Raw genomic sequence first — 23,378 nt, 5'->3', positions numbered from 1 at the left:
ACTTGTACAAATAAAGATTATTATAGTATTATTATAAATAAATAAATAAAATTATTATTGTTGTCCAGACGGAGCCAAGTTAGGTGGCAGTAATTCTTTTGAATTTTTTTTTGTAAGTCGTTGTGAATGTATATAATTTTAAAATATTTATGATATCGTAGTACATTAGAAAATATATGATATATGTAAAATGTATATTAATTATATTATAGTAAAAGTGTTGTTGTTGTTGTCAGGTGTAGTGACAACACTGATGAAGGTTTTATCTGCTGCTGCTGCTGCTGGTGGTGGTGTTGGTGGTGCACAATATTACTGACATATTACCTGCACTCTGCTACACTGACTCAACCTATACCACCCCCTCCATATTTGACATTTTGACTGAATTACCAGCAAGGAAGGAAAGAGAGAAGAGCAGGTCAGTCACAGCCATTATTATCCTGCACAACAAACACTCTTGTTGACACCACCATTATTGTTCTTTATTACTACCACCATCACTACTACTACCATTATTATCCTGCACAACAAACACTCTTATTGACACCACCATTATTGTTCTTTATTACTACCACCATCACTACTACTACCATTATTATCCTGCACAACAAACACTCTTGTTGTCCGTAATATAAGTGGTGGTGAAGAGTGTGATGAGGGCAATGGTATCTATAATGTTAGTAATAGTGATGAGCATAATTTAAGTGGTGGTGAAGAGTGTGATGAGAGCGGTGGTGTCTATAATGTTAGTAATAGTGATGAGCATAATTTAAGTGGTGGTGAAGAGTGTGATGAGAGTGGTGGTGTCTATAATGTTAGTAATAGTGATGAGCATAATATAAGTGGTGGTGCAGAGTGTGATGAGGTTAGTCACATAGACATTAATGTTGAATACAATACTGTTGACAAATGTAATGAACACAATGTTGGTAGTGGCGCTGGTGATGACAGTTGTAGTGTTGCGTGTAATGTTAGTGGAGGAGGGAATGTGAGTGGTGGTGGTGTCACCTATCATACATTCACACATAAACAGCGTCATGCTCTGGGTTTACGAAGACTCCCACGAGGCCTTACAACTGGAAGTGCACTTACAAAACTCATGGACAAGGGTAGCACTGTTGACATTGATAAGGTCTGCTATTTATATGAACAATTTTTTCATTATGCTGAGAAACTCAAGATGATCCCAGGACTACTATAATGGATCAAAACTCGTATAAACTTTCTATATTAAGCTGGAATATTGCATCACTTAGAAAAAGACTTCCTGAACTTCATCATAAAGTAACCACTGAACCCATTGATGTTGTGTGTCTACAAGAGTGCAGAGTCCCTGAAAAATCCCAACCCCCTAAATTACCATCATTTGTTGCATATAACCTCAAATCTACTAACTCTTGTGTTCTATATATTAAAAAATCACTTCCCCATCAACTTCTTGCACATAAGAAAACAGAGGGGCTACAATATCACGGTGTTAGGATTTATATAGGGAACTCTGCTCTCAACATATTTAACTTGTATGCTCCTGCTGATAAATTTAATTACTTGGAGCTCCCAACTTGTGCTCATTCTGAGCCTACTCTTATTACTGGCGATTACAATGCGAGACACAAAAGCATTGGAAACTCACAGTTTGGTAATCGTAATGGCAATCAACTATTGTCACTCTTAAACAGTCATGATAATGTCCAAATTGTAGGTGAATTTGAACCCACACACATCTATGGAGGCGTCCTTGATCTGTGCCTGGGCTTCAACATTACTTCTGCCAGCTGTGAGTCTTCCATTGTAACAGATATAGCGTCTGATCATTTCCCTAGGCTAACCTCTCTAGATATTGGTAATACTATCCTTCCTGGTGGGATATTCAAACGGAAATGTTTTAATGTTCCCACAGATCAGCATGATGACTTTGTTGCACATGTGACTGACTGGTATAATTCCTATGAGTGTTCCTCTGTAGAGACCTTTAACAATGATCTTGTGAGCAGTATTCAGAACTACTTAGAGCCGCCACTGCAACCTCTTGGTACTCTAAACCCAACAAACTTCCGTAATAATCATACCTCCTTCAAAAACCATACTTATTACAATGATTCTAAACTTCGTACACTGAAACGTACTGCTCGCAGACTAGGCCTAGCCTATAGAAAACATCGTACCCCTGGAATGCTGAGGCTCTTCCAAACTGCCCTTGCTGCTGCCAGAGAGTGTATGACAGAGCTGCGGCAAACCGACTGGGAAAAATTTGTCAATGGTCTTAATGCTCACACCCCACTTAGCCGGGCATGGAGGGACATAAATAGAATTAAGGGTAAACGAACTGGGCAGATCGCGCACCCTCATCCCTTGCATAGGGCGAATGAGTTAGTCAGTGCTTGGGCTGCTACATCTAGCTATGACAATCTTCCCAGTACCACACAGGCAAAATTAAATGATAAATATGATGCAAGGGAGAGACTTGTTTGCTTTATGCTCAGTAAGGCAGATGATTGCAACATTCCTTTCACTAATTATGAACTTGATGCAGCGCTAACTAAGGGCAACTCCACGTCGCCTGGTGAGGATGGTATTACTTACAACATACTCAGATTGCTGTGTCGAGTACCAGGTAATCCATTACTTGAATTATATAACATGAGCTATGTAACTGGGGAGCTCCCTCAATCTTGGACCAACAGCCTCATCATTCCAATTCCTAAGCCCAATCAACAAAATGCATTTCGCCCAATATCTCTTACTAGCTGCTTGTGTAAAACATTTGAGAGAATGATTCTTAATCGTCTCATGTACAGAATCAAACAATTTTTGTCTCCCCGGTTACATGGTTTCATGCATGGAAGGAGCGTGCATCATTGCATAGCCACCTTTCTCACCCTGCACACTGACAGCTCCTACACTACCTTCCTTGACCTTAAATCCGCTTTCGATGTAGCCAACCGACATGTAATAATTAGTGAACTTGCCAGAATGGATGTTGGAGGATGGCTTCTCCGCTGGATTAAAGGCTACCTGTCCAACAGAAAATCGTCTGTGTTGTTCCAGGGACATAGAAGTGTAACTAAAGACTTTGAATTAGGAACCCCACAGGGAGGTGTGCTCAGTCCCACACTGTTCAATATTCTAATTAATGCATTACTTAATGCTATGCCTAGTCAGCCCCATAATTATGTGATTAGTTTTGCTGATGATATAATGATTCACACCACCGGATTCTCCAACACCCAAAACATTCTTAATCATGTACTAGCCTCGTGTCAGGACCTGGGGTTGATAATCTCTACTGATAAAACAAAGATACTCAATAGGCGTCCTCCTCGACAGAGAGGCACAGTTCGTCAGATCCAATTGCATGATGGGTCTCTTCTAGAATATGTAAGCAGATACAGGTATCTAGGCTTTGAGGTTCCACTACTTGGACCTGTTGTAACAAGACTTTGTCGCCAATACAAAGAACGACTGAGAGCACTTAGAGTTGTGGCAGGGCTTCACCCCAGGTATGGTGCTAATGTTAAAATTGTGAAAATGATGTATCTTGCTTATATTAGATCATTGGTTGATTATGCTGCGCCACTACTTGCTCTTGTGTCTGACTGGAAGCTTGGAGGGCTGGAAAAACTGCAGAACGAAGCAATGAGGATCATTTTAGGATGCCCTCGTACTGCCAAAATTTTAAATATGCAAAAAGAACTTGATATTCCAAGCATCAGAGATCGTGTTACTGAAAGAAATATCCTAATTGGGGTTAATATGCTCAGGCAAGCTCATTCAAACCCCTGCACAGAAGCCCTTCAAACTTTCCTCAGCACTGGTGAACACTCCTCCAGATGGATCGAAAAGACTGGAACCGACCTCCGCATGAATCAGATACATGATCTATGTCAAGTAAGGCAACAGTGGCACTTCTCCGCTCCATGGAATATTACCCCATTCCAAACTACCTTTCCTCCATTTCCCCCCAAACTACTTCTTAAATCACAACCAAAACTTCGCCTTGAAGCCAAACATGAGGCCTTAAGCTGTATTGATAACTTAGTCACACAGCACACACTCTCGCAAATTATTTACGTTGATGGTTCTGTTCACCAATCCACTGGTGCAGCTGGTAGTGCTGCTGTTGTCGTACAGAGTGATGGCTCTCTTAAAGAAATTGGAGCACGCATCAATAATTGGGCCTCTACCCTTCAGACAGAACTGTTTGCCATACTCCTTGCACTGAAATGCATCTATGTATCAAAGATTGACAGTTTAATTGTAACTGATTCTCTGTCATCCATAAATGCTCTCAACTCATTAAGCATAAATTGTGGCATGCTTGTGTCAGAAGCCAGACACAGGTATGGTAGGATTGTGGACAGTGGAGTCAGAGTGCACATGCTGTGGATTCCATCTCACATTGGTCTTCAGATGCATGATAGAACTGATAAATTGGCTAAGCTGTATGCTTTCAAAGAGGGAGTAGATTACAATCTTGGCTTGTCAGGTAGTAGTTTGAGAACAATAATACGAAAAGAACTTAAGCTGAATTTTATGGACTTAAGGCTCAGGGAGATTGACACCAGTGAGTCCATCTATCATCATTCTATCATGCAGGAGGAGCCACATGTCTATGGTGCATCCAACAAAATAAGCAGACTCTTGGATGTCACTACCGCCCGGCTCCGGCTGGGTTACAAGTATCTTTGGCAGGTTAAATCACCACCACCAGATGTAGACCAAACGAAATGTAAACTTTGCCAGATGGATTATTGTCACACCTTGCGTCATTATGTACTGGAGTGTGAAAAAATTAATGAATTTAGAAACAACTCACTCAGAAGTGTTCAAGAAATGGCTAAGTATTTTATCCACAGTGGTATATTACAGACCATTCTGGAGAAATACCCTGACTTTGCTAGCTGTAAATAAAGCATTACCACATATGTGCATGTGTGTGTGTGTGTGTGTGTGTGTGTGTGTGTACTCACCTAGTTGTACTCACCTAGTTGAGGTTGCGGGGGTCGAGTCCGAGCTCCTGGCCCCGCCTCTTCACTGATCGCTACTAGTGTGTGTGTGTGTGTGTGTGTGTGTGTGTGTGTGTGTGTGTGTGTGTGTGTGTGTGTGTGTGTGTGTGTGTGTGTGTGTGTGTGTGTGTGTGTGTGTGTGTGAGTGTGTGTGTGTGTGTGTGTGTGTGTGTGTGTGTGTGTGTGTGTGTGTGTGTGTGTGTGTGTGTGTGTGTGTGTGTGTGAGTATGAGTGTGTGTGTGTATGAGTGTGTGTGTGTATGAGTGTGTGTGTGTGTATGAGTGTGTGTGTGTGTATGAGTTTGTGTGTGTATGAGTTTGTGTGTGTGTGTGTGTGTGTGTGTGTGTGTGTGTGTGTGTGTGTGTGTGTGTGTGTGTGTGTTTATGTGTGTGTGTGTATGAATTTGTATGTGTGTGTGAGTGAGAGAGAGAGACTCAGCAATCAACATTTGCACCAATAACTCACTACAGTTGTGACCGGGTGTGGAAGTGTGAATTGCTCATTACTCTAAAATTTGTTCATGATTGCACCCATGTATAAACGTAAGTAACCATTCTTACAGTATTCATTACCTTTGTAACTTGTGAGTTCATTACCTTTGTAACTTGTGAGTTCATTACCTTGTACCTAGTTCAGCCATCAAAACTTTGGAGCCCGGTCCCTGGACCCATTGTGTACCTCTGTAATCTGTAAATACCTTTGTAACTTGTCATGATTGTGACTAGACCTACCTGGAGTTCATTACCTTTGTAAATTGTGAGTTCATTACCTTTGTAAATTGTGAATTCATTACCTCTGTAACTTGCTCAGCTATCAAAACTTTGAGGCCCAGTCCCTGGACCAATTATGTACCTCTGTAATCTTTTGACTACCGCCCACAGGATGGGTATGGGGTGCATAATAAACATATTAAACTGAAACTGTCACCACCATTATTGTTCTTTATTACTACCACCATCACTACTACTACCATTATTATCCTGCACAACAAACACTCTTGTTGACACCACCATTATTGTTCTTTATTACTACCACCATCACTACTACAACCATTATTATCCTGCACAACAAACACTCTTGTTGACACCACCATTATTATTGTTTATTACTACCACCATCACTACTACTACCATTATTATCCTGCACAACGAACACTTGTTGACACCACCATTATTGTTCTTTATTACTACCACCATCACTACTACAACCATTATTATCCTGCACAACAAACACTCTTGTTGACACCACCATTATTATTGTTTATTACTACCACCATCACTACTACTACCATTATTATCCTGCACAACGAACACTTGTTGACACCACCATTATTGTTCTTTATTACTACCACCATCACTACTACTGCCATTATTATCCTGCACGACATACTCTCTTGTTGACACCACCATTATTGTTCTTGATTACTACCACCATCACTCTACTACCATTATTATCCTGCACAACAAACACTTGTTGATACCACCATTATTGTTCTTTGTTACTACCACCATCACTACTACTACCATTATTATTATGCATAACAAACACTCTTGTTGACAAAAAATATATAACAAAAAATATATGTTATAGAGAATAGCTATAGTTTTACATACAAAAAACAATGAGAAATAAATATAAATGACTAATGAAATGGATAAATGAACATTTAACATCACTTTTACCTTTACTGAAGACTCTTGTTGGCGTATGGAAGACGGCAAGGAGGGGAGAGGTTATTGATTGGAAGGGGAATCCCCCTCCATAAGGGCTTCAGGTGTCAAAGCCCTATCCAGGGTTACTTCCCTTCTTTGTTTTTTACTGGCACTAGGACCAGCTTGAGAGTCGCTGGACCCCTGTCACACAAAAAGTCTGTCCAGAGAGGCCTGTTTCTGGCATCTCTTTAAGATTTCCCTAAAATGCGACACTGTAATGTCATTGAACATGATGCTGACACAGGTTGTAATAGCTTTGTTAGGGTGATATTTCTCCACAATACTTTGCACCTCACTCCACTTTGCACAAATGTCCTTAATTACTGAAGAAGGCACATTCTCCCCTCTCTCTTCCTCCTCCTCTGAAGCAGTTTCCTCAGCTAAGGTCTGTTGCTGTTCCAGATGAACATGTGGAGTGATGCTCACTGAACGAGTAACAAAGGCAGACTGAGTCACGAACACATGAGCAGCCGCATCCTGCGGGCAGGCGGATGCGTCTGGTACGGACAATTTCTGAGCAGATGTTCGAAAACAGGGAAAATTTCACTGAAAAAAAGTGGTCGAAAACTGAATTGTACGATAACCAGACCAGATGAAAACCAGGGTTCCACTGTAAATGAAAAATGACACATACATAGGGTTTAAAACTATCCACGGTTTCGGTATCCATAGCAGGTCCTTGAAATGTATCCTCCATGGATACAAGGGTCCTACAGTACAAGTAGGGATAACTGATGGGGTAAACAGAGTTATTATCACCAGTACACTGCTATTAGGTATTAACAGGGCTATTAACACTAATACAATACAATTTTTATTAGCATGTAGTGGTGGTAGCAATGTGAACATTAGTACTTTAACCCTTTCACTGTTGGTGCCCTAATATTATGCCAAAATTCTAGCAGCTTCAAATCTAGTGGGAGAAAGCTGGTAGACCTACATGTGAGAGAATGGTTCTGCATGGTCAGTGTGTGCAGTACAAAAAAACCTGCAGCACACAGAGCATAATGAGAAAAAAGAAAACTGACAATGTTTGTTGTTTAACCCTTTGACTGTTTCGGTCGTATATATATGTCTTATGAGCCACTGTGTTTGATGTATATACATATTTACCTGGAGTTTACCTGGAGAGAGTTTCGGGGGTCAACGCCCCCGCGGCCCGGTCTGTGACCAGGCCTCCTGGTGGATCAGCGCCTGATCAACCAGGCTGTTGCTGCTGGCTGCACGCAAACCAACGTACGAGCCACAGCCCGGCTGATCAGGAACTGACTTTAGGTGCTTGTCCAGTGCCAGCTTGAAGACTGCCAGGGGTCTGTTGGTAATCCCCCTTATGTGTGCTGGGAGGCAGTTGAACAGTCTCGGGCCCCTGACACTTATTGTATGGTCTCTTAACGTGCTAGTGACACCCCTGCTTTTCATTGGGGGGATGGTGCATCGTCTGCCAAGTCTTTTGCTTTCGTAGTGAGTGATTTTCGTGTGCAAGTTCGGTACTAGTCCCTCTAGGATTTTCCAGGTGTATATAATCATGTATCTCTCCCTCCTGCGTTCCAGGGAATACAGGTTTAGAAACCTCAAGCGCTCCCAGTAATTGAGGTGTTTTATCTCCATTATGCGCGCCGTGAAAGTTCTCTGTACATTTTCTAGGTCGGCAATTTCACCTGCCTTGAAAGGTGCTGTTAGAGTGCAGCAATATTCCAGCCTAGATAGAACAAGTGACCTGAAGAGTGTCATCATGGGCTTGGCCTCCCTAGTTTTGAAGGTTCTCATTATCCATCCTGTCATTTTTCTAGCAGATGTGATTGATACAATGTTATGGTCCTTGAAGGTGAGATCCTCCGACATAATCACTCCCAGGTCTTTGACGTTGGTGTTTCGCTCTATTTTGTGGCCAGAATTTGTTTTGTACTCTGATGAAGATTTAATTTCCTCATGTTTACCATATCTGAGTAATTGAAATTTCTCATCGTTGAACTTCATATTGTTTTCTGCAGCCCACTGAAAGATTTGGTTGATGTCCGCCTGGAGCCTTGCAGTGTCTGCAATGGAAGACACTGTCATAAATTCTAGCGGTTTCAAATCAAGCAGGAGAAAGCTGGCAGGCCCACATGTGAGAGAATGGGTCTTTGTGATCAATGTGCACCATATAAAAAAAATCCTGCAGCATGCAGTGCATAATGAGAAAAAAAAACTCTGACCGTTTTTTTAGTTAAAACACCGACTTTGTGGTCTATTTTCGTATAGTATTTATGGTTGTATTCTCGTTTTCTTGGTCTCACTTGATAGATTGGAAAACATATTATAGAAATAGAGGTGATTTTGATTGGTTTTATTATGAAAAGAACCTTGAAATGCAACTCAGAGTAGGGAAAATGTTTGTTTTTTGCTTGTGTTCAAAAGTAAACAAATGATGTCATTGTCCAATAAATATTCAACTAGCCATTCTGATATACAGTTGACATTATTTATACAATTATTACAGTATTGCAGTAGTTTGTAAGCTTTTTCACCCTGAAATGTGCCCCTCTTCAGTACAGGAAAGACTGTGCTATAACTTAAATTGCCAGGCACACCATCTAAAGGGGACAAAAAGATACAAAACATCCAGACCATGGGAAAACCTGGGTAGCCACAACCACTCAAGAGGGAGAGGTTTTTTAGTGCCAGGAAGGAAAAAAAAATGGCAGGAAATGGCAGAAATCGTACACCAAATCCAGTCATTCCTGGAGTGGAACCACAGTCGATGGCCTCCACTCCAAACCAACAGATACAGATACTAATGCCGGAAAAAGAAGTCCCCCCCCCCCAGTACCACCAATACCACCAGTCCGATGACCTTTGCAAATATACAGGGTCTAAAGCCAGCAATGAACAACAAAATACCTTTCATCTGTGGACTGCTTGCAGAGGCAAATGCAGTGTTCACAGCTTTCACAGAGATCCACATAAAGGATCACTTGGACAATGAAATATAGATCCCAGGTTACAACCTATACAGATGTGACAGAGTGAATAGGCAAAATAGGGGGTGGGGGTAAGCCTGTATATCGCAGAGTCACTTGTTTGCACAGAACTGCTTAATGCCCAAATGATGTAGTGGAAGTTTTAGCAGTAAAGATTGAGAATCATAACCTAGTCATTGTGGTAGTCTACAAGCCTCCAGATGCAACGTCCCAGCAATTCCAGGAACAGCTGTTAAAAATTGACCACTGTCTGGAAAATGTGCCAGCTCCTGCCCCCAACATCTTGCTCCTGAGGGATTTCAACTTAAGGCACCTAAAATGGAGGAATATAGCAAATAATGTTGTTGCAGTGATAACACCAGGAGGCAGCTCTGACGAAAACTCACACACACATGAGCTTTTAAATCTCTGCACAAAATTCAACTTAAACCAGCAAATAATAGAGCCTACTAGACTGGAGAATACACTAGACCTCATCTTCACTAACAATGATGATCTGATACGAAATGTCACCATATCAAAAACAATATACTCAGATCACAACATAATTGAGGTTCAGACATGTATGCGCGGAGCCCCAGACCGACATAATGAGATTAGTCATGAGGGAGCCTTCACCAAATTCAACTTCAATAACAAGAGCATAACAAAAACTATTGGATCACTATGACAAGGCCCTAGATGCACTAGAAAACAAAAAGAATGCAGATGTAATATATACAGACTTTGCAAAAGCCTTTGACATGTGTGACCATGGCGTAATAGCACACAAAATGCGTGCTAAAGGAATAACGGGAAAAGTTGGTAGATGGATCTATAATTTCCTCACTAACAGAACACAGAGAGTAGTCGTCAACAGAGTAAAGTCCGAGGCAGCTACGGTGAAAAGCTCTGTTCCACAAGGCACAGTACTCACTCCCATCTTGTTTCTCATCCTCATATCTGACATAGACAAGGATGTCAGCCACAGCACCGTGTCTTCCTTTGCAGATGACCCCCGAATCTGCATGACAGTGTCTTCCATTGCAGACTGCAAGGCTCCAGGCAGACATCAGCCAAATCTTTCAATGGGCTGCAGAAAACAATATGAAGTTCAACGATAAGAAATTTCAATTACTCCGATATGGTAAACACAATGAAATTAAAACTTCATCAGAGTGCAAAACAAATTCCGGCCACAAAATAGAGCGAAAAACCAACGTCAAAGACCTGGGAGTAATCATGTCAGAGGATCTCGCCTTCAAGGACCATAACATTACATCAGTCGCAGCTGCTAGAAAAATGACAGGATGGATAATGAGAACCTTCAAAACTAGGGATGCCAAGCCCATGATGACACTCTTCAGGTCGCTTGTTCTATCTAGGCTGGAATACTGCTGCACACTAACAGCACCTTTCAAGGCAGGTGAAATTGCTGACCTAGAAAATGTACAGAGAACCTTCACAGCATGCATAACGGAGATAAAACACCTCAGTTACTGGGAGCGCTTAAAGTTCCTGAACCTGTATTCCCTGGAATGCAGGCGGGAGAGATATATGATTATATACGCCTGGAAAATCCTAGAGGGACTAGTACTGAACTTGCACACGAAAATCACTCGCAACGAAAGCAAAAGACTTGGCAGACGATGCAACATCCCCCAATGAAAAGCAGGGGTGTCACTAGCACATTACGAGACAATACAATAAGTGCCAGGGGCCCGAGACTGTTCAACTGCCTCCCAGCATACATAAGGGGGATTACCAATAGACCCCTGGCAGTCTTTGAGCTGGCACTGGACAAGCACCTAAAGTAGGTACCTGACCAGCCGGGCTGTGGCTCGTACGTTGGATTGTATGCAGCCAGCAGTAATAGCCTGGTTGAACAGGCTCTGATCCACCAGGAGGCCTGGTGACAGACCAGGCCGTGGGGGCGTTGAGCCCCGGAACTTTCTCCAGGTAAACTCCAGGTAAACAGTAAAGCTTCTGTTTTTTTTGTTTGAATAAAAATTCAAAATAGAAAGCAAGAGTAATATCAGAGGGGCCTGGAGACATGACTGATGAACAAAGAAATTGTTATTTTAGAGCCAGGACTGTTTGCATTGTTCATTCTGGACCCTATTTTGAAATTGGCATATTTTTTAATTTGTGTGAAATTGGCCAAATTGCCAATTTCTGACCACTTTATTGGGCAGTTGAAATCGGTAAATGGGCGGTTTCTTGTACTCAGTTGATAGAACAAATTTAGTTCTAAAGAAATAGTTATGAGTTTGGTTGACTGGAACAATGGTATTAGCCGAAGTTAGCTTAGGTCGCTAACTTCTCAAGAGCGTAATTTCATGAGTTTTCCATCAAATTTCGTACTTTTGGTGTCATTACCATCGGGAAAAGATTATCTATCATTTCACAAGAAAAAAAAATTATTTTTTTTTTTAATTTTTGCGACACCTTGAGACACCTCAGGATTTGGGGTTGCGACAGTCAAGGGGTTAAAACACCAACTTTGCGGTGTATTTTCAAATGGTATTTACGGTTGTATTCTGATTTTCTTGGTCTTATTTGATAAAATGGAAGATATATTACAGATGATTTTGATTGGTTTCATGATGAAAAATACCTTGAAATTGAGCTCAAACTAGTGGAAATGTTTGATTTTTGCTGATGTTCAACAGTAAACAGACAAATACGTGTCCAACTGGCCAGTCTGATATGCAGTCATGAATGGGTTGACATTATTTATACAGTTATTACATACAATAATGCAGTAATCCGCATAACAGCAAATCTTCTATTTTTTTGTGTGAATAAAAATTCAAAACGGAAAGCAAGAGTAATATAATAGGGGCCTGGAGACATGACTAATGAACAGAGAAAATGTTATTTTAGTGCCAGGAATGTCTGCATTGTTTATTCTGGATCCTATTTTAAAATTGCCGTCTATTGAAATTTGTGTGAAATTGGCCAAATTGCCAATTTCTGACCACTTTATTGGGTAGTTGAAATCAGTAAATGGGCAGTTTCTTGTACTCAATCGATAGAACAAATGGAGATCTAGTGAAATAGCTATGAGTTTGGTCGACTGGAACAATGGGATTGGCTGAAAATAGGGTTCAAAGTGGGCGAAATTGCCAATGTGTATATGTATATCACCAAGACCACTAACATTGTGAGAGTGTAATTCCATAAGTTTTCCATACAATTTTGTACTTTTGGTGTCATTACCATTGGAAAAAGATTCTCTATCATTTCATAAGATTTTTTTTTTTTTTTTTTTTTTTTTTTTTTTTTTTTTGAAAATTCTTTGACACTGAGAGCAAGTGTGTGAGCAGGGGTCTCGAAAGCGAAAGAGTTGAGTGTGTTAAAAGGTAGAGCTTTGTGGGTAAACAACACTGTATGTAGAGCTTTGTGGGTTCACAACACTGTATGTAGAGCTTTGTGGGTACACAACACTGTAGGAAGAACTTTTTGGGTACACAACACTGTAGGAAGAGCTTTGTGGGTATACAGAAAGGGAGGGGAATGATTTTTTATTTTTTAGCTAACACAAGTGTAATTTTACCTTAATCCTAGTAATGACCCTCGTATTGTAAATAGTCTTAATGACCCTCGTGTAGTAGATAGTCTTTTTAGTATAATAATAAGATGTTATCTTCATTATAGAATAATAAGAAAATATTATAACCTTTATATTATAATAATAAGGTAAAAGGACCCCAATGGAAATAAGTCACTCTGTCTGACTTTTTTGGGTTATCCTAGATTCTCTACACATATGCTGCTATGTATGATAATCTATGTAACTGTATTTGTGTATACCTGAATAAACTTACTTACACAGCACTGTGGGATGAGCTTTGTGGGTGCACAACACTGTAGGATGAGCTTTGTGGGTACACAACACTGAAGGTAGAGCCCCAGCATACCCTTCCTCAATCTGACCTGGTAGATCACTAGTGCTGCGACCTGGTAGATCACTAGTGTTGTGACCGGGTGGATCACTAGTGCTGCGACTTGGTAAGTCACTAGTGCTGTGCCCTGGTAGGTCACTAGTGCTGTGCCCTGGTAGGTCACTAGTGCTGTGACCTGGTAGGTCACTAGTGCTGTGACCTGGTAGGTCACTAGTGTTGTGACCTGGTAGATCACTGTAGTGCACTGACATGGTAGTGAGGGTTGGTGGGAGTGTGGGAGGGAGTGAGGCAGGATTGGTGGCTGTGTGGGAGGAAGTTTGGGAGGGTTGTTGGGAGGGAGTGTGGAAGGGTAGGTGGGAGGGAGTGTGGAAGGGTAGGTGGGAGGGAGTATGGAAGGGCAGGTGGGAGGGAGTAGGCAAGGGTAGGTGGGAGGGAGTATGGAAGGGTAGGTGGGAGGGAGTATGGAAGGGTGGGAGGGAGTGTGGAAGAGTGGGAGGGAGGGAGAGGGGGTTTGTTCTATGTGCTCCATGATGCTGTCAGTTTGTGCTCGGTGTTCACTGTTTTGCTAACCAGAACCAGTGTTTACTTTTGTGCTTGAGAAAGTTTGAAACTCAGGCACCAAAGAAGCCTGGCCTCCAGGAGTAGAAAAACTCTTGAACCTCATGAAAAGTTTACCTGTTATCAGTCATCTTTTGTAAAGTGAGTGCCTCTCTGTGGTTAACATCATTTCCATTGTTGTAGAGGTATGTATCTGGAACATATTTAGAGCTCCATTGGGTTCATCCTCCAGAGAAACTGACCACAGTGATCTTGATGAAATTGTTGAATTTGCCCTTATCATTGATTGATTGTGATTATAAGACCCAGGCAATTGTGCATGCAGGTCTGAACCTCAATTACAGTGGTCCCTCACTTTTCGTAGTTCTCGGCAATCGTAAATTTCGCCAATCATAGGGGTATTTTCGTATAAACGTGGACTCGCTTTTCATAGGTTGACTCGCGAATAGTAGTTCATCCGGGATGCGTATGCACGGTGTGAGCCGGGGCGGCCTCCCTACCCAGCCAGTCTGGCATTGTTTACCAGTGAGTGAAGGTCCCCTCAAGTGCTCCTACGAAATATTTCATAATATTCCACTCATTTTAGTGCTTGCAAGTACTAAATAAGCTACCATGGCTCCAAAGAAAGCTCCTAGTGCCAAGCCTGTGGTAAAGAAGGTGAGAAATATGTACAGTGACAAAGTCTTGGGCCATTTTAGGGAAGTATTAAAGAGATGCCAGAAACAGAGCTCTCTCTACAGTTACTTTGCGAGACAGGACTAGAGTGATTCTCAAGGTGGTCCTAGTGGCATTAAGAAACAGAGAAGAGAAGCAACCCCAGAGAAGCAATTGGTACCTGAGGTGTTGCTGGAAGGGGATTCCCCTTCCAAACTGTAAACAATCCAATCTCTCTCCTCCTCCAGTCTCCTATACACTAAGAAGAATCTCCAATAAAGGTAAGTGTTACGCTGTTAATGTTTCATTCATCATTTCCCATTGTATTGTTTATGTACTACATGTATATTTCATGTAAAAAATTTTTTTGTTTTAATACTTCTGGGTGTCAGGAACGGATTAATTGTATTTACATTATTTCTTATGGGGAAAATTGATTCGCAAATCGTAAATTTCGTTTATAGTAACGGCTCCAGGAACGGATTAATTACGAAAAACGAGGGACCACTGTATTTGTATAAATGGTTCTTTTATCAAGATTGATGGACTGAGCACATCATCTCCAGACTAAGGGACTGATTATCTCAAATGCCACTTCATCTTCCTATTCCCTATATTTGACTGAAGAAGCAGCTGGCTGGCAAAACGTTTCCAAAATAGATATCCAAATGTTACATAATTGCCTCATTTATCACCTCGATTACGTTCTGGTCTGAGGCTACCATCTGCAACACTATTATGTTTGAGATCATTTCCTCATTGTTCACAAATGTATGGTCTAGGATATAGCTTGGTCAGATCAGTTCTGCAGTCTAACTTTTTGTGGCAGTTTAATAACAGTAATGTATAGAAACCTTCAAAAATTGCTTTTTCACTTAGAAATATCATATGACTGTGAGAAATCCCAATTAGCTGAGGTATTCTCTTCTCTTACATGTACTGAATAAGACAGTAACCAGATCTACTTGGAGTAGTTTTAACTACCTGCTGCTGCCACCACTGCTACCTCAAATACTGCCTTTACTGTTGCCTTCTCATCTCTCTTCACTCTTCCTGATCTGTCTTCTGGCATCTCTGCTTGTTCTTGCCAACTAGTGAGTTGACAGTGGCTCAGGATGGGCCAGAATGACATCTTTACACACTTCATTAGTGTAGATATTTTGTAAATTGTTCCAGCCATGTTTTTGTTGCTTGTTTCCTTCATGTTTCATCTTAAGTAAAGTCAGCATCTGGTAAAGTCTTCCTTTTTGTCTTTTGCAGGTCATTGGTTCACCAGAGTTACTGTAATTGTGCCAAGACCCTGTGCCATTAAGGTCATTTATGTGGCAGCATCCCCAGAAGAATTATTGCAGCATTTCCAAGACCCAGTGCTATTAAGGTTATTACAAACATAATAGTGTCAGCAGTTAGTATTAAAGCTCTCTACATTGTCAGATAAACATGTTCATTGTCAGTACATAATTGCGTAAAGCTTATTGACCTCAGCATCCTGTCTACTACACAGGAACTCGGCATCCTTTCTACTAGATGCGGACTCAGCCTCCTGTCTACTAGATGTGGATTCAGCCTCCTGTCTCCTGCAAACGGACTCAACATCCTGTCTACTACATGTGAACTGGCTACTGTGTGCATACATTCAACATCCTGTGGATGTAACTTGTTTAACAAATATATTGTTGTGCAACATGGTCAATTGTTACAGAAACAGTTTATTCATCTTAAGTCTTGCCATGCATTATCTACATCTTGTGTACTAAAGTTCATTTTAGTTAAAAAGGAAATTAGTATTGCCAGTGTTAAATATTCAGCACTGATTCTTCTTGGGTTATTATGAGTATTTAACCATTATGTAAAAATAAGAACATATTTAAGGACAGTTCTGCATTAATTACCTACTTTACATTTTTTCCTCATAATTAGATTATAATTAATTACCTTCATTGTTTAGTTAACAAAAAAGGTTGAATAAAATTACATTAAGAATATAATTGCCTGCATCAATAATTTATAGGTATTGTAACAGTGCTCATTACCAAATATGAAGTTGCATGGTTCTTACATGTGTGTGTGCATGCTGTAAAGAATATGTACACTTAGAGTAATAACCCTTCCATTTCCCTCTTTTTCTCTGCACTTCCCATTTCCCATCAAAGAAGGAAACACATATTCCATCACTCTGTTTTCTTGAAAGTGTACAGTTATCACAGTTCAAATGGGTCACCAAATAGCCCCATAATGGCACGTTCTTATAACTAATAATTTAAGTGTACTAGGTGTAATTTTTTAAGTATATTTTTCAGTATCTGTATATTGGTGTTTCCACAGTAAAATGGACTTTATTTTACAGAATTCATAAATATGGAATACTATTCTTTATTATTGTTCAGTGACTAAAAAATTTAAGGTAAAGCAAATCTATTGCAAAATTACATTAGTGTATTTTTTTCGAATTCATTTTGCAACATTTTGAAGTGCATACACAAGAGAAATGAATTAAGTTTTCAAAAGCCTCTAAACAAAATCATTTGTAATGCATTCCATAGATGAAGCTGGTGAAAGTCAACCTCAGGACCCAGAATGTGTAAGTGACTTTAAACAAGAGTCATCTGTATTACAGCAGATAAGAATTCATACAGACAAGAAACCACATCAGTGTTCAGTGTGTCTAAAAGACTGTTCAGAGTGTGCAAAAGAAATTGGACAAAAGTCCAGTCAACTGAAACCCCCAGGCATTCATGTACAAAAGAAATTAAAATCACACCAATGTTTACTGTGTTCAGAATCATTTTCGAAAAAAAATTATTTACAAAAACATTTAGAGAATCACAAAGGAGACAAACCATATACATGTTCAAAATGTCAAAAAGTCTATTCGCAAATGGGCAGTCTAATACGGCATCTAAGAAATCATCCAGGAGAAAATCCATGCCAGTGTATAGTGTGTCTTAAAGTCGTATCAACTAAAGAAGCCCTACAACGACACATGAGGATTCATACAGGAGAAAAACCATACCAGTGTTCAGTGTGTCTGAGAGACTTTTCAGATAAATCAGTCCTAATGAGACACCTGAAAGTTCACACCGGAGAAAAACCATACCAGTGTTCATGTTGTACCAAAAAATTCATTCAGAAATTTGCACTAAAACAGCACTTAAAAGTTCATGCACAAGGGAAATATCATGTATGTTCAGTTTGTTCAAAAGCATTTTCAGAAAGGTCTCATTTAGAGCAGCACATGTTAATTCACACAGGAACAATATCATATAACTGTACAGTGTGTTCAAAAGGGTTTTTAAGTATAACCAAACTTAGGAGACACACCAGAAGTCATACAGGAGAAAAGCCTTATCAGTGTTTAGTGTGTCAGAGAGGCTTTTCAGATAAATCAGTTCTTGTACGACACATGATTGTTCACTCAAGTGAGAGATATGAGTGTTCATTTTGTTCCAAAGATTTCTCACGCAAAGCACTTCTGCATCAGCACCTGCGAGTTCATACAGGAGAGAAACCTTATCCCTGTTCAGTGTGTCCAGAAAGTTTTTTAAATACAACAAAGCTGAAGAAGCATATGAGGATTCATACAGGTGAAAAACCATTTCAGTGTTTAGTATGTCTAAAAGACTTTACAGAGAAACCAATTCTAGTGCGACACATGAGAATTCACACAGGAGAGAAACCATACCAGTGTTCAGTGTGTACAAAAAAATTTTCACAGAAAATACATTTAGACCAGCATTTAAAAGTTCATAAAGCAGAAAAGCCATACAGTTGTTCAGTGTGTGTAAAAGGATTCTTGTATTTAACAAGTCTAAAACGACATGTTAGACGCCACGTAGGAGAAAAGTCATACCAGTGTTCAGTTTGTCAAAAGAACCTGCCAAATAGCACAAGTTTAATACAACACATGAGAATTCATGGAAGAAAGAAATATCAGTGTTCATTGTGTTCAAAAAGATTTTTACAGAAAGAAGATCTAAAACGACACTTGAAGGTTCATACACAAAGAAAAAGATATAAATGTTCATTGTGCGTAAGGGGGTTCTTTACTAATGCAAGTCTAATACGACATAAGAAGAGTCATATAGGAGAAAAGCCATACCAGTGTTCAGTTTGTCTAAAAGATTTGTTAGATAGTACAAATCTAATTAAACACATGTTAACTCATAAACCAGACAGACCACATCAGTGTACAGTGTGTCTAGACGACTTTACTGACGAATCTAGTCTTCATGAACATATGAAAATTCATATAGAAGGTAAATCATTTCAGTGTTCAGTGTGTCTAGACGACTTTAAAGATAAATCTGGTTTAGAACGACACTCCATTGTTCATACAGAAGAGAAGCCGAGAAATTTTAAAAATGTTGAGGAAGATGTTACACTTCATATTGAAGAGAAATCTGAGGGAAGTTGTGTGTGTGTAGATTTTAATGATAAAGAAAAAGATGTGAAAGTTCATACAGAAGAGATATACCAGTGTTCAGAGTGCCAAAAAGAATTTTCTGATGAAAAAGTTATCATGCAACACATGAAAGTTCATTCAAAAGATATATATCAGTGTTCAGTGTGTCAGAAAGAGTTTACAGATAAAGATATTGTGATCCAACACATGAAAACTCATAGAGAAGAAAAAACTGAAGATCATTCAGTGTATGTAGATTTTAATTTTAAAGAGGAACACATAGAGGTTTATTCAGAAGGGAAGCCTGAGGAGAGCTTAACGTGTGAAGGAGATTTTAAAGGTAATGAGAAAGATACTACAGTTAATGCTGAAGAGAAACCTGAGGAGAATTCAGTGTGTGGAGGAGATTTTAAAGATAGAGAGGAACACACAGTAGCTCTTTCAGAAGATGTATTATATCAGTGCACAGTGTGTCAAAAAGAATTTACAGATAAAGAAAATATCGTGCAGCACATGATTGTTCATTCAGAAAAACCTGAGGAGGGTTCAGTAAATGTAGGAAATTTTAATAATAATGAGCAACACACACTGATTCTTACAGAAGATATATTATATCAGTGTTCTGGGTGCTTAAAAGAGTTTACAGATGAAAATCTTCTTATGCAACACATGAAAGATCATGTAGAAGAAAAACCTGGGGAGGATTGTGTGTTTGTCGAAGATTTTGAAAGTGGAGAGGATCTCAAGACAGTTCGTTCAGAAGCTATAGTAAATCGATGTTCAGTGTGTCAAAAAGAGTTTGTTGATAAAGGCATGCTAGAAAAACACATGAAAATTCATGAAAGTGGAAGACCATATAGTTGTCCAGTGTGTTTAAAAGGCTTCTTAACTAAAGCATGTGTCATACGACACTTGAGAATCCATACAGGAGAAAAACCATTTCAATGTACAGTGTGTCTAAAACACTTTGCAGATAAAGCAGTATTAGTACGACACATGAGAATTCACACTGGAGAAAAACCATATAAATGTTCAATATGTTTGAAAGACTTTGCCGAAAATTCGCGTCTGAAACATCACATGAAATTTCACACAGGAGAGAACACAGAGAAATCACATAAATGTTTAGTGTGCTCTAAAAGAATTTCTCTAGAGCATTTAGAACAGCACTTGAAAGTTCATTTAGGAGATAAATTATTTAACTGTTCACTGTGTCCAAAAGGCTTTGCAAGTAAAGCGAGTCTAAACCAACACATCAAAATTCACACAGGAGAGAAAGCACACCAGTGCTCTGTATGTTCTAAATTTTTTTCCAAAAAATCGCACCTAAATCGGCACTACAAAATTCATACAGGAGAGAAACCATATCAGTGTTCTGTATGTTCAACACAATTTATCCAAAAAGTACAGCTAGAACAACACTGGAGGGTTCATACAGGAGAGAAACCATACAACTGTTCAGTCTGTATGAAAGACTTTAGGTTTAAGGCAAGTTTAAAGTTACACATGAGAGTTCATACAGGAGAGGAATTATATAGGTGTTCAGTGTGTTCACAGAAATTTTTACGAAAATCACATCTTGAACAGCATTTAGGTGTTCATGAAGAAGTTGCACCATATAACTGTTCAGCATGTCCAAAAAGGTTTTCAAATGAAGCAAGCTTAAAGCGACACATGAAAGTTCATATGGAAGACAGAACATAACTATTCAGTATATTTGAGTTTACAGAAAAGTCAAATACAGTTGCTCCTTGAGTTACAATATTAATCCTTTCCAGAAGACACATCGTAGCTCAAACCCCAAAATATATGGTTTTATGGTAGTAATTCATTCCAAGACACTACAACACACTCAACCTTCCCTTGGATTCTTTTTGTTGTTTAAACATGGGAGTTTTCCAGACAATAAGCATAGGCTACAGTTTGAAATATGCAGAGACAGTGGAACCCAGATAGACAGGCAAGTAGGGAGAGAGGCATGCAGGAAGGAAGGAAGGTATGCAGAGAGGAAGGAAGGAAGGGATGCAGGGAAGCAGATTGGTATAGAACTGTAGACTTAATAATTACACTGTTGTTGTTGTCTGCAAGTATGTACATGTATGGGCTCCCTCCCACTCACCTCCAACACATCCTGCACTGTCACTCCATTTAAGACCTTTTCAACTCTGATGATAATGTCTCTAGCACTCTCCTCAGTCCTTTCTACCTTAATCTCTAGCTACCCTCTACCCTTGTACTATCCACTGCCCTGCTGCACTCCATAACCTCCCTCCCCCTATCCATTACCTCTGCATCCTTCCCTGCCCTGCTGCACTGTATAAAACTTCTTTTTTTATTATACATGAATAATAATAATAGTAAGACCTTTTCATCATTTTGTCTTGTCTCTGGGCTGAGGCTTGCCCACTCCTGCTTGACCACCATACATACACATACATACATTACATTGCAAATTTTTTATTTTAACTCAAAAACTAGATTTCTTTTCAGGGCAAATCATAACTCAAAATTAATGTACTTCAGGCTATTGTCACTCAAGGGACCTTTGTACTGATAAGAAACCCATTATTGTTCAAGTAGTCGTTATAGAGCTTATAAAAGACAGTAATCTGACAGTTTTATGACACATTTTGCAGATGTTATTAGGGATATGAGAATTAAGAATGGAAGCCAAATGTAGTAATTAGTTTTATGAACTAAAACTCCAGTAAGAGCAACTATTGAAGCTGTTTTTGGTTCTGAGACTTGACAGAGGAAGGGGGATCTCACTGTCAGCGGATATTTGAGATTCAGTTGGGTTATTATGCTGGTACTTTGGAAGTTTATTTTATAAATAATTATATAATTCATGCCAGTTTTCCTAGATGAATTTCACAAACATTTAAAAAGACACACAAGTTAGAATCTTAGATCAAGTGAAGTGATTAATAATCAGAATATACCTCTCATTATTGTCTCCATCAGGAGAAGCATACCGCCACATGCAATCAATAAATCATTTAAACTACTGTGAATTCCTCCAAGCTCACTGAGAGGAAACATAACTGGAAATGTATACATGGGATATACTTAAGGGTTAAGTTCCTAATCTACCTATTAGAGTTAGAGGTATGGGGGAGTGTAGAATAAACCCAGTTAAAAAAATGCAAGAGCACCATAAGCAAAATTAGAGAAACACTGAACATATGTGGCCCAAGACCTCAGTCTTTTACCAGCAGTTATCAAAAGTATTCAGGAAAAAACTAGACTAATTCCTGCAGGAATTGCCAGATCAGATTGTGATGGATACATCAGCAACAGCCTGGTTGACCAGGCAGCCAGGAGAGAAGTCTGGCCTCAGGCTAGGCTACAAGGGCAGAAGACCCCTCAAAACCGGTCACAAGTACAGGTCAGCCATCACTAATCCGGCATCATTGGGACCTGTAGTGTGCCGGATTATTGAGTTTGACAGATTACGGAGTAATTAAGCTAGAATACATTTAATTAACCTATCAATAGAGACTCTTTCTGCTACATCGTCATCATTTTCATCACTGTTTTCTCCAGTGGATTTACAACCATCTGCACAATTTCTGAGTCAGTATAATGATGAAATTATGCTAGCTGAAATTAGTGCCGGATTACAGATGGAACCGGATAACTGATTGCTGGATTAGTGATGGCCGACCTGTATGTCTAGATCGGGTAATTATACCTTCTCTTCTTTCATAAAATTATGGGAGAATTTGTGATAATCTACATCATTCGTCTTTCATACACTTATTTTTCTTGTAAGTCATTTTTGTTATTTAACCTGCCATTATACAGAGTTTTGAAGAATGAATAGCTACTTTCTATATAGGATTCAGTGACCCACTAGGAATGACATCATACCCGGTTGTCAACCTTCCTGCCACTTACATAGCTTAGCTTTCCACTGCTTTCTGTTTTGTAGTGACTGCTTGTCTTATGAAGTCCTTGGGTCTGACCCCATGTTGACAGCCTGATTCATCTGACATTGGAAAGTGGTTGTACCTGTAGTTTATTGAAACACAAAGAGGGTAGTTGTCCATTCTTGAAAGCATTTTCTGTATTGGTTATGTTTAACCACTTGGAGTCCTACCACTATCACCTTAACCCTTTCAGGGTCCGTCCCGTAGATATACGGCGTTAAGTTCAGGGTCCAAACCATAGATCTACGCCATGAGCTCAGCTCACTG

At 39.6% G+C, this 23,378-nt stretch overlaps 1 protein-coding gene across 1 annotated transcript; it reads left to right on the top strand.

The window, feature by feature from the left end:
* Window positions 1–237: 237 nt before the first annotated feature.
* On the top strand, window positions 238–22,223 carry LOC128700475 (zinc finger protein Xfin-like). Its single transcript, XM_070098978.1, has 3 exons — window positions 238–418; window positions 16,038–16,155; window positions 16,282–22,223. Exon 3 carries the CDS (start codon window positions 17,308–17,310, stop codon window positions 20,881–20,883), a length of 3,576 nt encoding a protein of 1,191 aa, XP_069955079.1. The 5' UTR covers window positions 238–418; window positions 16,038–16,155; window positions 16,282–17,307; the 3' UTR covers window positions 20,884–22,223.
* The last annotated feature ends 1,155 nt before the right edge of the window (window positions 22,224–23,378 follow it).

Source organism: Cherax quadricarinatus, chromosome 65 (genome assembly GCF_038502225.1).
Source record: "Cherax quadricarinatus isolate ZL_2023a chromosome 65, ASM3850222v1, whole genome shotgun sequence".
Classification (NCBI taxonomy): domain Eukaryota; kingdom Metazoa; phylum Arthropoda; class Malacostraca; order Decapoda; family Parastacidae; genus Cherax; species Cherax quadricarinatus.
The sequence above is the reverse complement of the archived record's forward strand: the minus strand, read 5'-3'. Positions and strand labels throughout refer to the sequence as shown.

What these genes read in the sequence shown, in the direction of transcription:
- LOC128700475 (XM_070098978.1), top strand. Translation starts at nt 17,308, where the DNA reads ATGCATTCCATAGATGAAGCTGGTGAAAGTCAACCTCAGGACCCAGAA.